Source organism: Cricetulus griseus, chromosome 4, assembly GCF_003668045.3.
Source record: "Cricetulus griseus strain 17A/GY chromosome 4, alternate assembly CriGri-PICRH-1.0, whole genome shotgun sequence".
NCBI classification, from domain to species: domain Eukaryota; kingdom Metazoa; phylum Chordata; class Mammalia; order Rodentia; family Cricetidae; genus Cricetulus; species Cricetulus griseus.
In genome coordinates this window covers 92620676-92633833 of record NC_048597.1, presented here as the reverse complement: position 1 = coordinate 92633833, position 13158 = coordinate 92620676, and the positions used below count along the sequence as shown (strand labels likewise).

The window sequence follows — 13158 nt, the reverse complement described above, 5'->3', positions numbered from 1 at the left end:
CCCCTCGGGGTCCTGATGGGCTCAGACCGGCTTTATAATGAAATCTGGCAGATCTTTGAATGTTCTTAATGTTCAATCTTTCTGCTCATAACCATGGTGCATTCATCTGTCTCCTTGTGATTCATAATTTACCCCATAAATGTCTTGTGCACATTTTGGAAGATTTTAATTTCAAGGCATTTCAGGTTCTTTTTTAAAATTTTATTGTAAGTAGGCTCTTCCCTTTCAATCACTTTAAAAATTGGTGTTGTATGGAAATTATTTCAAAACACTGATCTGGTACCCAGGTTGGGGGGGGCAGTGGTCTTTTGCTTTTGTTTAAGGAAGAGGTTGATAGCAGGATTTCTGTGTATGCATGCCTGGGGCTGTGTGGGGGTACACACATGGTATGTGTGCATGTGAATAGGGCTGTGGGTGTTCGGTACACATGTGGCATTTATGTGCATATCTTGGGCTGTGTGCAAGGGATGTGTGCCTGCATGGGACTGTGTGGGGAGTATGTGTGTGCATATCTGGGGCTGTGGGGGTATATGTACATGCCTGGGGGCTGTATGAGGAATATGTATGTGCATGCATGGGGCTACATGTGGGTTGTGTGTGCATGCATGGGGCTGTTTGCAGGGGATGTGTGCTTGCATGGGAATGTGTGCAGAGTGTGTGTGTGTGTGTGTGTGCCTGGAGCTGGGTGAGGAATGTGTGTGTGCATGAATGGGGGTGTGTGGGTATGTGTGCATGCATGGGCTATATGTGGGGTATGTGTGCATGCATGGGACTGTGTGAAGAGTATGTGTCTGTGAGCGTGGGGCTGTGTGAGGAATGTGTGTGTACATGCATGGGGTGTGTGAGGAATATGTATATGCATGAATGGGGGTGTGTAGGTATGTATGCATGCATGGGGCTATATGTGGGGTATGTGTGCATGCATGGGACTGTGTGCAGAGTATGTGTGTGCATGAATGGGCCCATGGGAGGTATGTATGCAATGTGTATGTGCATATTTACATACTCATGCATACTTTAGAGAGAGGCAGTACTGAGGGTAAAGTTTTGGCATCTTCTGAGTTGGATTCTCCATATACAGAGTTGCCCCTTGTCCTGGGAGAGGGTGATGGCTGGAGTCTTGGCTGCTGTCAGTCCCTGGACCATTCCTGCAGTCCTGGATAGCAGCGGAAGGAATCTGTCATACAACCGATATTCTTGAGTGACAGTGACTATCTCCCCACTCCTCCTGTGGTTCAGGGTTGCTCACACTACACTTTTAATGTTGTCTTTAAAATATGCCACTGTATTGATTGTTCTTCCCGTTGCTGTCACTAAATGCCCGACAGAGCCAGCAGAAGGGAGGAAGGGTTTACTTCATCACACTTTTTGAGGGTGCGGTCTCTCCTGGTGGGGACAGCATGGCGGCCTGAGCTGTGTGTGGCTGCAGGAGCATGAAGTTGCTTGCTTACATCTGGATGGATCAGGAAGTGGAGATACAGGAAGTGGGTTCTGACCGTGAACCTCATGGCCCATGCTCTAATGGCACACTTCCTCTGGCTGTGCCCCATGTCCTAAAGGAACCACACAGACTCCAACCAGCACTGCCAGCTGCAACCAAGAGTTCAAAGACATGATCCTCTGGGGTACATTTTACACCAAAGCCCAACTTTCTTCCTGTGACCCCTCAGGCTCACAGCCACCTCATGGTGCAGCTGTGTCTAGTCTCATTTCAGAGGCCTTCTTGTGCCCACACTGTTTCCAAAAGTTCAAAGTCTCAGCCGGGTCTGGGCAGCGCACACCTTCAACCCCAGCATTTGGGAGGGAGAGGCGGGTAGATCTCTGTGAGTTCAAGGTCAGCCTGAGGTACACAGAGAGTTCCAGGACCCTGTCTCAAAAAATCACCAAAAGTCTAAAGTATCTTCTGGGACTGAAGGCAAACTCTTAACTGTAAGTGTCTGCAACTTTACAAATATGTTCCTCACTTCCAGCATGCATGCGTAGAGTAAATATTCCCATTCCAAAAGGGGGTGGGGTGAGATGATGCCTAGACTGTCACTAGAGTTTTTTGTCCTGCCTGGTCCCACAGCCTCTTTAGTCTGTGTTTACACAGATGCTATATTAATTATAAAACTGTTGGCTGATGGCCACGAGGCTGTGGCTTATCTATAATCCGGCATGTTACTCCTTTGGAAGCAAGATGTCTCTTCTCGGCTTCTCTGCCTCTCTCCCTAGCATTCTCCTCGTCTCCCAGTCCCACCTATCTCCCTGCCTCTATTAGCCAAACAGTGTTTTATTCATCAACCAATAAGAGAAACATATATACAGAAGAACTTGCCCCATCATCTCTTCTTTTCTGTCTAAATAAAACAAAAGGTTTTAACTTTAACATAGTAAAATTATATATAACAAAACAGCTATCAAGCAAGAACTACAGTCAACAATATTTAGTCTATTAACATTTGGCAAAATTTATAGAAAATATCCTATCATCTATCCTATCTTTGTGAGTCTAAATTTTTATGTGTAACTTATCTTTTATCATTACTAAGAAAAACAATAACCATAACTGTCTGTCTTCAACTCCATCAAACCCCCCTGAAGGGTGATATGTAAACTCTAGAATTGACAGAGATACTAGACACAGGAAAGACCAAACAAAGAGCAGACCCTTGGTCCCACAGCCCCCAGGTCTAAAATCAAGGCTCTTGGTGGCATCATTTGGCTTCCAACAGACTCAGCCACCCACACCCTCAACTCTGTTGCCTGTGGCATCTGTGACCACACTCTTGGACCTGATCTACTGGCTACCTGTAGCTTTGTCAGATATTTCCTGTCTCTGGGATCTCCCAATATCCTGGGTTTCCCATTGAATCTTAACCTTTACCTTCTCACAAGTTCCCCACAGGGACTGTGATCCTGTTACACACAGCCAGGGTTCAGCAGCTTTCTGGAACCTAGGTGCACACCTCCATGCATCCTCACACTTGCAAAACCAGCCCCGAGTGGATGTCCGTTCATTCTGTTCATCTGAGATGTGGCCTGCTGCCCTGGCTCCTTCCCCATCCACCTCCTCATCCCCATCCTCCCTCATCCCCCCCCCCCATCCCTGTGGACCACAGCTGCCTTCTGTGGCTGGGAATGAGAAAGCACTCTTCTTGAATGCCTGGGGGTGGGAGTGGGGTGATGTTCTTTACTCAGCCATGACCCTTGCATTGCAACACCCTAGGCTTCTGGTAAGTAGGTCCTCTCTGCTGTCCCAGCTCTGAGTCCGGAGTTTCTTCATTAATCACAGTTATAAGGCCCTGACTTTTCAACATCCCCTGAGGGACTTTATCCACAGCTTTACTCACATTCCTGCCCAGTCCTTGATGAACTGCTTGTCTCTCACACATTCATCTTTCTGCTCTATGTCACTGAGTTGAAGAAGCTTGAGCAATAGCCACACCCTGGCCTGAATGCCATAATATCCTGAGGCAGCCTCTTCTCCTCACCCCATTTTAGTTCAGCCTCACTCAAGTTTGGCCACACTCTTTGCCAGAGTGTAATGTGAATGGTTGCTATCCCTGGCCCTCAAGGAAGCTCTTGTCCCCATGGACCTGCTGGGTGTGGCCTCCACTGTCTGGGTGTTTTGGACATTCTGGCCTTCTGAACATCTCCTGGAATAGTCCACTAAGTTCTGCTAATAGCATTTAAGGGTTCCTCTGGTCTCTAGATCCAAACTCTTCCAAATTCCTCTGCAAACTGGCTCATCAGGCCTAAGAGATAAATGGTCAGGCGGTCACAGCCATGACCTCCACCCCCAACAGTAGTTCTCTGCTTTTGGGTCTCCATGACTAAACGCATAACAAGAAACGGGGAAGGGTTTATGTTGATTTATAGTTTGAAGGTTGTGCTGGCCAGTTTTATGTCAGCTTGACACAAGTTAGGAGGAGAAACTCCACGGAGAAAATGTTGTAGGGCATTTTCTTAATTGGTAATTGATAGAGGAGGGTCCAGCCCATAATGGTGGTGCCATCCCCGGGCTGCTGGTCCTGGGTTCTCTAAGAAAGCAGACTGAGCAAGCCATGGGAAGCAAACCAATAAGCAGCACCCTCCATGGCCTCTGCATCAGCTCCTGCCTCCAGATTCCGCCCTGTTTGAGGTCCTGCCCTGACTTCCTTCATTCAACAACGAACTACTATCTTAGTTAAAGATCTGTTGCTGTAAAGAGACACCATGATCACAGCAACTCTTATAAAGAAAAATATTTAATTTGGTCTGGCTCACGGGTTCAGAGGTTTAGTCTATTACCATCAAGGCAGGAAACATGGTGGCATGCAGGCAGACATGGTACTAGAGAAGGAACAGAGAGTTCTACATTTGTATCTGCAGGCAGCAGGGAGGGAGGGAGGGAGGGAGGGAGGGAGGAGGGAGAGAGAGAGAGAGAGAGAGAGAGAGAGAGAGAGAGAGAGAGAGCGCTTCTTAAACCTCAAAGCCCACTGCCAGGGGCACATTTCCTTCAGCAAGGCCACACCTCCTAATGTCCCTCCCTACTCATTCAAACAGGAGGCTATGGGGTCCATTCTTATTTAAACCACCACAGCTATGATGTGGAAGCATAAGCCAAATAAATCCTTTCCTTCCCAACTCACTTTTGGTCATGGTTTTTCATCATAACAATAGTAACCCTGACTAAGACAATGGTTTAGTCTATGGTGGCCAGGAAGGCATGGTGGCAGGAAAGGCTTGTAGCTGTGGTTGTTAGAGTCTGTGGCTGCTTGCTCACATCTGGGTCAACAAACAAACAAAACCAAAAACAAACAAAAAACCTAAGGTCAGGCAGTACATGATACTCCCAGCAACCCATTTCCTCCAGCCAGGTCCCATCTCCAGAATGCCCCCAGCTTCCTCAACCAGCACCCCTAGCTTCCTCAACCAGCACCCCTAGTGTGCTCACACTGGAGCATCTGCCGGGCACTGTGCACCGCACCCTAACAGCCCCTCTTATCTTGCAGTATCCGGAGCGTGATGCAGAGGTATCTTGCAGAAAGAAACGAAATAACCTTTGACAAGATTTTCAATCAGAAAATCGGTGAGTTCTGCTTCTTCATCTGGTACTGTCATGGCAGCAGCGAGACCTGGTGATGCCACAGTGACCTCTGCATAGAGCCCTTGGTGCTGCATACCATGTAGAGCTGAAGAGGGGGAACTGAAGGAACCGGGTGGTTAGCCATTCGCTTCACCCCTGTGTATTTTCCCTGTATTGCATCGTGGGGGTGAGCTATTTGGAAACAGAGGGTTTAAGCCTTAAGGCCGTTGGTGGGTGTTTGTCCTGAGTCAGAGTGTATAACGCCACAACTGGGAGGGCAGAGCAAGGAAATGGCTCAGTTCCTCCCCAGCTGGTGACGAACACCAGGGGCGGTTTCCAGAGCTGCCTCTCCAAAATAGGAGACATTTACTCAAGAGGTCTCTGCGTGTTCACACCAGGTAGACACTTCTATGCCTCGGGAAGGCCCCTTCCACCCTCACTTGGAGCCAAACCTATTCTCACTGAGAATGCCCTGAGAAGCATCAGGCTTGCTTTTTGTGCCTGAGAGTTGGACTATCTGGGTATTTCTCATAGAGGGAGACTCACCCTGCATGGGGCCGTGATCTCCGTGTCTGGCCCCTTTCCCTGGTGACGAGGTTTTCCTTGATTTCATCTGCTGCTGCCTATGTTAGTGCTTCATTCCCTTTCAGGGCTATGTATGGACATACAGCACTTTGTTTACCCATATGGGAGGAGAGAGGCCATTGGATCTGATCTACTTTTGTCCATTCCGAACAAAGTTGCTGTGACCTGTGAATATTTACAAACCTCTCTTTCTGTTTCTGTCTGTCTGTTTCTCTCTGTGTGTCTCTCCTGTCTTTGTCTTTCTCTCTGTCTCTGTCTCTGTCTCTGTCTCTGTCTTTCTCTCTCTCTGTCTCTCTCTGTGTACAGCCATTCATTTTCCTTAGATGTACACCCCAGAGTAGAGTTGCTGGATCATACGGTAAATTCACATTAAACTTTTTTTTTGTTGTTGTTGTTGTTGTTTTTTTTTTTTTTCGAGACAGGGTTTCCCTGTGGCTTTGGAGGCTATTCTGGAACTAGCTCTTGTAGACCAGGCTGGTCTCAAACTCACAGAGATCCACCTGCCTCTGCCTCCCAAGTGCTGGGATTAAAGGCATGAGCCACCACAAAGCAGACTTCCTCCTAAAGCGGCTACACTGTTGCGCATGCCTGGTGGGGGCTCTGGTTCCTCAGAGCCTGCCCCTGGCTGCTCTGTTTGGTCTGTTTGGTTGCATCTCATTGTGGGTTCTATTTCTCATTCCCTTACAGTTAAGGGTATTGAGGGTGTTTGAATAATTAACCATTTCTAAATGGTCTTTGGAGAAATGTCTATTTAAATATCTTGCCCTTTAGAATTGGGTTGCCTTTGTCATTGTCACGGAAGTGTTTGAAAATGTGCTCTTGTAGTCAATACCTTCTTTCCCATTTCACTGGTGGCATTTGAAACCAAAAGGTTTTAATATTAATGCAGTCCAGTTTGTACATTTTTCTCTTTGATCATAGCTCAGAGTCATATCTAAGATGTTTTTGCTTAATGGGTTCTTCTAAAAGTTTCAGTTTTTTTCTCTTGTGTTTAGTATTTGGCTTATTGGGGTAAGATTTTTAAATCTATGGCATGAAGATTATTGCTTTATTTGTATAAAGTATTTTACAGTTATTTATTTTCATGTTGGGTGCACACATGCATGCCGGGACTCACAGGAGAGGCATGATCACAGGAGAGATCAGAAGACAACTTTTGTTTGGGAGTCGGCTCTCTCCTTCTCTCGTGTGGGTTCTGGGGATTGCACAGAGGCTGTCAGGCATGGCAAGGACCACATTTTATCAGCCGAGCCATCTCACCTATGCTCCTATCCCTTTTTTTATGCGTGGCATTTTCTTTTTCCCACTGGATTGTCTCTGGTAATCTTTGCTGAAAATTGACTGTAGAATTGGGTTGGTGCGGCTTCTGACTTGTCCATTTACTCTTGTGTCGGCTTAGGCCAGCGTTTGTGCCCCTGGCTTTAGAGCAAGGTTTGGAACTGGGAAGTTAAAGTCTGCAATATGCTCTGTTTTAAGGTTGTTTGGGGACGATTCTGGACACTTTACAATTCTGTGTGAGGTGTTTTAGTAATCCCTTTCCAGTTTCCTCTGGGTCTGTGATGGACAGCCTTGAATCCTCGCTGCTGGGAGCCACCATTTTGACCCTATTAGTGAACACTCTCTGCTGCTTCGGCAGCTTGGGGCAGCCCCAGGCCACCATCTTTTCCAGTCTTGAGCTTCTCAGTGAGTTCATTCCTAAGTACAGAAGCTGCTTCTGTAGTGTTGAGCTGGAACTGTTTGCACTTTTGATTGTTCATTGTTGGGATTCGGAAATACAACGTGTTCTACAGTTAGCTCCTGGGATCCAAACTAGATTAGTAGTTCTAGTTAGGTGGGTGCATGTCTGTGTGTGCACCTGTGTGGTGTGTGTCTGTGTCTGTTGTGTATCTGTGTGTGTGTGCACACAAGTGTGTATGTATATGTGTACCTGTGTGTGTGCACTTGAATCTGTGGTTCATGTATGTGATTTTTGTATGTGTGCACCAGTGTGTCTCTGTATAATATACATGCATAAACCAGTGTGAGCACCAATGTGTGTGTTTGTGTATACCTGTGTATGCCTGTGTGTGTGTTCATGCTCCTGTGTGTGTGTGTGTGTGTGTGTGTGTGTGTGTGTGTGTGTGTGTGGTTCATGTATATTTTTTTGTGTGTAGTACATTTGTGGTATGTGTGTGTACATTTGTGTGTGCATGTAAGTATGTATGCATTAAGTGTGTATATGTGAATTCATTAGGCTGATCTACAACCTGACTGAATAATTGTTTTTATTTCTTTCTTTCTAATCTTGTGTCTTTATTGTTTTTATTTTTCATTTTAACTCTTAATTATTTTTTAATGTTTCTCTCAATCATTTTTAGTATGATTTAAAATAACATTTGTCTAGAAAGAATTCATGGATTGCATTTGATTCTTGGGGCCCAGGCATAAGAATTAGTCTTCCCACCAGTTTTGAGAATCAGAGAGTGTGTTTCCTGATTGGGGGCGGGGAGAAAGAACATGTGGACAAAACCATGGCCAACGTCTCATCAAGCTGTTGGAAAAGAACATTTTGAGCGCTTTTCCTGTAGAGCCTGAGATGGACTTGATTCATCCTGGGTCCTTATTCTACAAAGTGTGATGACCACACAGAAACACTGGAACACTAAAAACTATAGATAACACCATTAAGACATTCTAGGGACTGGTGATGTGGTTTGGTGGGTAGGATGCTTGCCTCAAATACACAAAACCCTGGATTCAATCCCCAGCACACACAAACTGGGTGTGGTGGCACACTCCAGCACTTGGGAGGCGGAGGCTCAGAGTTCAAGGATATCTTTGACTAAGTAATGAATTTGAGGCTAGCTTGGGCTACACAAGACCCTGTTTACAGACAAAGAAAACAGTTTAGGATTCATTGCTGTCAATCTTAATGAGCAAAGCTACCTATCTGTTTTCTGGTTCATAAAATGATTGATTCCGAAGTTTTGTGCCTTAAAGTAGAATAGGCATGTAGTGTCTTCAGACATTGATAGCTGGGTGACCTCTGCTTGGTGGCAACTAAGCATTCTACATGTGGCCTAAGAGTGGGACATGTTCCTGTGATCGCCCCCTGCACCCCCATTCTCCCTGACTGATCCTTTCCCGATGGACATCCCAGCTCCCCTCCCCATGTTATTGGCACAGTGTCCTCTAGCTCAGAGTTACCTTCCACCATGGGAGAGGGAAGACAAGTGTCTCCTTTTGATTCAGCATCAGTGGTTCTGCCTGCCTAGTGCAGCTTCCACTGAGGGGAGAGTTAAATGTCCCTTTGATCTTCCTGATAGCGGAGATGAACACTCAGCTAAGCTCTGCTAATTGAATCTTCAGTAGAAAGGGCTACAGAGCAGCGGGCAGGTGAGCCCTGAGGAGCCACAGATTCCTTGGTTTCCGACTGGGATCATGAAGCCCTGCAGAGAGAGACACCGAGGAGAGGGAAGAGCCATTGTTAGATACTGGCAAGGTGGTCTTGGCAGCCACTCGGTCAGCCTGGGTCAGGTGGGGGACCTGCCCCACCCTACAGCCTCAGCACCCTCGGAATTGGGGATGGATTAGAGGTCTGAGGTGAAAGCTGATGGAAGGGCCACATCTGTTTCCCAAGAAAACTTGTTTGTCTTCCTCTTAAGCCATCACTCAAATTCTAGAGGCAGCCAAAGTCATCACTGCTCAGAGGAAGACAGGAAAGGTCCCTTTTAGTGTGTCACGTGCCTGCTACCCTGTGCCTTCTCATACCTGGAACCAAAGCAACACGTGAACACTCCTGGGCTCCAGACCTTTGACCCATGATTCACCGGCTGGCAAACCTCCACATTCACACTCAGCCATTAGAACACACAGGGCACCCAAGCACACACTCAGTACATCTAATACATTATACATGTACAGGAAAGTGTGCACACATGTACACAGCACAACAACACCCTTCCATGCAGAGACTATGCACAGCACTCATGAGGGACTATACATATAGTACACATACATGTACTTGGCTTAGTACACACACACACACACACACACATACACACACACACACACACACACACACACGCACGCACGCACGCACGCACGCACGCACGCACGCACGCACGCACGCACGCACACAGGTTCATGTGCACACAAGAACTCACACTTCTGATTCCTTGCTCTGCTTCCTATGGGAATTGATGGCTCCACTTTTCTCCAGACACCCAGGGCCCCACATTCTGGGAGGTCATTGACACAGTCACCCTGCCTGTCACTGTGCTTCTCCATGCCGCTACTGTAGCCTACACCGTTATCTTCTCTCCCAGATGTTTCAGGACCTTCCTAACTGGTGTCCTAATTTTACTTTCATCCCCTTCCTAACTGTACAGACACGCCACATCACACCAGGCTCATGCTATGACTCTAACCAGGGGAGAGATCTGCTGGACTCTGTGACTCGGGCCTGCAAAGCAGCCTCAGTCAGTTTGTTCCCTTTGATGTCACCATTTGCCTCTGCTCCCTTCTCACTCCTCCCCTCCTTTCTCCACCTCCTGAGAAATGTCTCCCCTGCCATCCTCAGGAGTGCTCAGCCCCCAACCTCATTTCTGTGTTTGAAAACAGTGGCTGTCCACAACAGCAGCTTCGACACCCACGAACTCAAGAAGCTGCAGATTGAGAACGCTCCTAAGCAAATCACATCTGTGACAAATGCTGCACTTCCCCTGGTCCACACTCTCTGAACACGCAGTGTTTCACATCAGGGATGATGAGGGGATGGGAAGATGGGACAATGATGGGACGATGGGAGGGGGGAAGGTGGGAGGAGGGGAGGACTGGAGGATAGACATGTGCACAGGAGGATCCTCGCTGTATAAAAGTGAATTCAAGAGCTGGTGACACCAAGGCAGTCTTCACTGCACTGTTCTGCAGAAAGTGGCATCGGCATAGGGAAAAGGCACAAAGGGCTGGAGTGCTGATTTGTCAGAAGATGGAGGTTTTTAAAGTAGTCCCTGTCCCAACCAGTCTCCAGAAAATCCTGTTCTCTCTTCCCATGTGCCTGACTTGACTGCCACCCAAATTCCAATCCTCTTGGCCTAGGATGCAAAGCCTTATCTAATGAATGATTTTGGGCTTGAGAGAGCCCCGTTTTCTCTGGGCTCAGTCACGCAGCAGACTGCCTGAAATGCTCCAGCTTTGGGGTTCTGAGATAAGGGGCAGAAGGACCTCAGCACCCACCTCTGCTTCCCAGTCACTCTAAAGAACTCTAAGCGCATCTTATGCTGAGAAGGGGGCACTACAATCTATTTCATTCTTTTCTTTTCGAAACAGAGCTTCTCTAACAGCCCTGCCTGTCCTGGCACTCACTCTGTAGATCAGGCTGTCCTAGAACTCACAGAGATCCACCTGCCTTTGTCTCCCAAGTGCTGGGATTAAAGGCATGCGCCACCACAGACCACCCAGCTCACATTCTTACAGTGGTGGGATGGGAACTGTGTGGGTGCATGGGTCCAGGTTCCACACAAGTAGGATATCTTATATTAGGGCCTTGGGCACCTCAGGATTTGGGTACCTGGGGATTTTCCAAGTCTGAGGGACGATGCCATTCACTTTGTTGAAATGCCTGCAACCCTAGTTTTCTAAAGCATTCTTTGGCACTTATGTGGAGAAAGTGGGTTTTGTTTGTTTGGTGTGTGTGTGTGTGTGTGTGTGTGTGTGTGTGTGTGTGTGTGTGTGTGTGTGTGTGTAGTTCCTTAGGACTGTTGGTGAAGGGTTTGAATTCCCAATGTGGAATTTCATCTTAACCCAGGGCTGAGTGTTCAGGTGTCTTGTCTCAGATATCCTCAGCTCTGAACTTGCAAGCTGGATTTTCAAATGCCTTATAAAACAATTGCCCACTTTATTAAAATGATTCCCCACAGGCCTTTTGGCAGTTGGAAGCTTCCAGCAAGCACACTGCTGACCAGCTGATAAGCATCAAATGTGGGTTTCTCGCAAATGGGTCCCTGGGCCACTGGATGGTGCAGCTTTCCCAGCACATTTGAGACCCTGCAGTGCAGTGGCTCATCCCTTCCACCCTCCACGTCCCTGCAGGGACTTGCTCTTTCTGAGATGAAGTTGCAGTGTTATCTCAGTTCAAAGTCCCTGCATCAGAGCGTTCGAAATTCTTTCTGTAGCCCGTGTACACCTCCAGGCCCAGCTGGCACTTCCCTTCCTCTGGAACTCTCCGTGGCTTCCCACCACACTAGTTTTCCCATAGTGCTGATTCCCATTGTTCCTAGCCAGGGGACACAGGGTGGGGGGGGTGGGGGGAAAGAAGGGTGAACTCGGCTTGCTTCTCCACTCATACAGCCCAGGACCCCAGCTAGGGAATGGTGCCACCCACAGTGGGCCTCTCAGTTAACTCAATTAAGATAACCTCTCACCCGTGTGCCTGGAGGCTTGCCTTCTTGGTGATTCCTGAACCGTTGTCTTGGGAAAGTTAAGAACCTAATGCAGGAAGATGAGAGGAAATGGATGGCTCCCTGGGGCCACTGAGGGGGTCACTTAGGGGTTACTGCTTCATGTAAGCCTTGCTTGAAGTCCTGACGGCATAGCAAGTGCCAGCCAGCTGAAGTTGGAGGGCAGATGGCCGAGGAGTGTCTTGTGGAGAATCGGCAAGTGAGAGGAGAATGTGCTGAGGGTCTTGGTGTGTGGAGGCCAGATGTATGGTGAATACAATACATAAATACACTATGCAAATATGGTGGGTGGAGTCTTTCTGCTGGACCTGGGCTGGCCTGGGTAGGGGGGATATGGAGACTGCCCTTCATGGGGGCAAAATAGGTGTGCACTGTGGGGAGATGTGTGTTTTCTAATGTCTGCAGCAGTGTCTGTGGATGTTGGAAGGCACTGGGGAAGGGCTGGTGGGAGAAGACACTGGAGATTAGAAGAGCTACAGCCTCCTGGGGTGCAGGATGTGGGTGTGGTAAGGAAGCTGTGGGGTGAGCCCTCAGTGCCTCTCCCTCAACTGGCCAGCCTGTCCCTGTGTTCAAGGCAGTTGTTGGCTTTCTGGGTCTCTCTAGTCAGTGTGCTTCAGCTCTGAGAGCTCCCCATGACATATGTGTAGCATGACAATATGAAGTATAAGACTTTCTTTTGTTTTCAGAAAACTTGTTTGAAATCTAGTAACCTTCGGAAGGTGTTCTCATGGACTCAGTCAGCACGGAATACAGGGTGGATGCACCTCACCCATTGGTTCATCTTGGCTGCCTCTTGTTGGGTCTGGATGTGCTGGGTCCATGTGGTCTGTGACACTGTCCTGTATGACAAACACAGAGCCAGTGTGGGTGGATGGGTAATATTTGTCTGGCAGTTTATTAGACTATTTCTTCTCAAATCATTTGAAATTGGCTTAATTGTCAGTGTTTGTGCTATAGAAGAATGTGTTGGTTAGTTTTCTTTCAACTTGACACAAACTAGAGTCATTTGGAAAGAGGGATTCTTGTGAAGATTTAAATCCACATGGAAAAGTGTCCATCACCACCCACAGTTATGGTGGCTCA

General features: G+C 47.6%; 1 protein-coding gene across 1 annotated transcript in view; it reads left to right on the top strand.

Moving 5' to 3' along the window:
• The window catches only part of LOC100761290 (beta-adrenergic receptor kinase 2), an 89246-nt gene that overhangs the window by 23640 nt on the left and 52448 nt on the right, over positions 1-13158 (top strand). The window contains exon 2 of the mRNA XM_027415948.2: positions 4977-5053. Within this exon, the coding sequence (XP_027271749.1) occupies positions 4977-5053 (77 nt within the window). The remainder of the gene's footprint in view (positions 1-4976; positions 5054-13158) is intronic.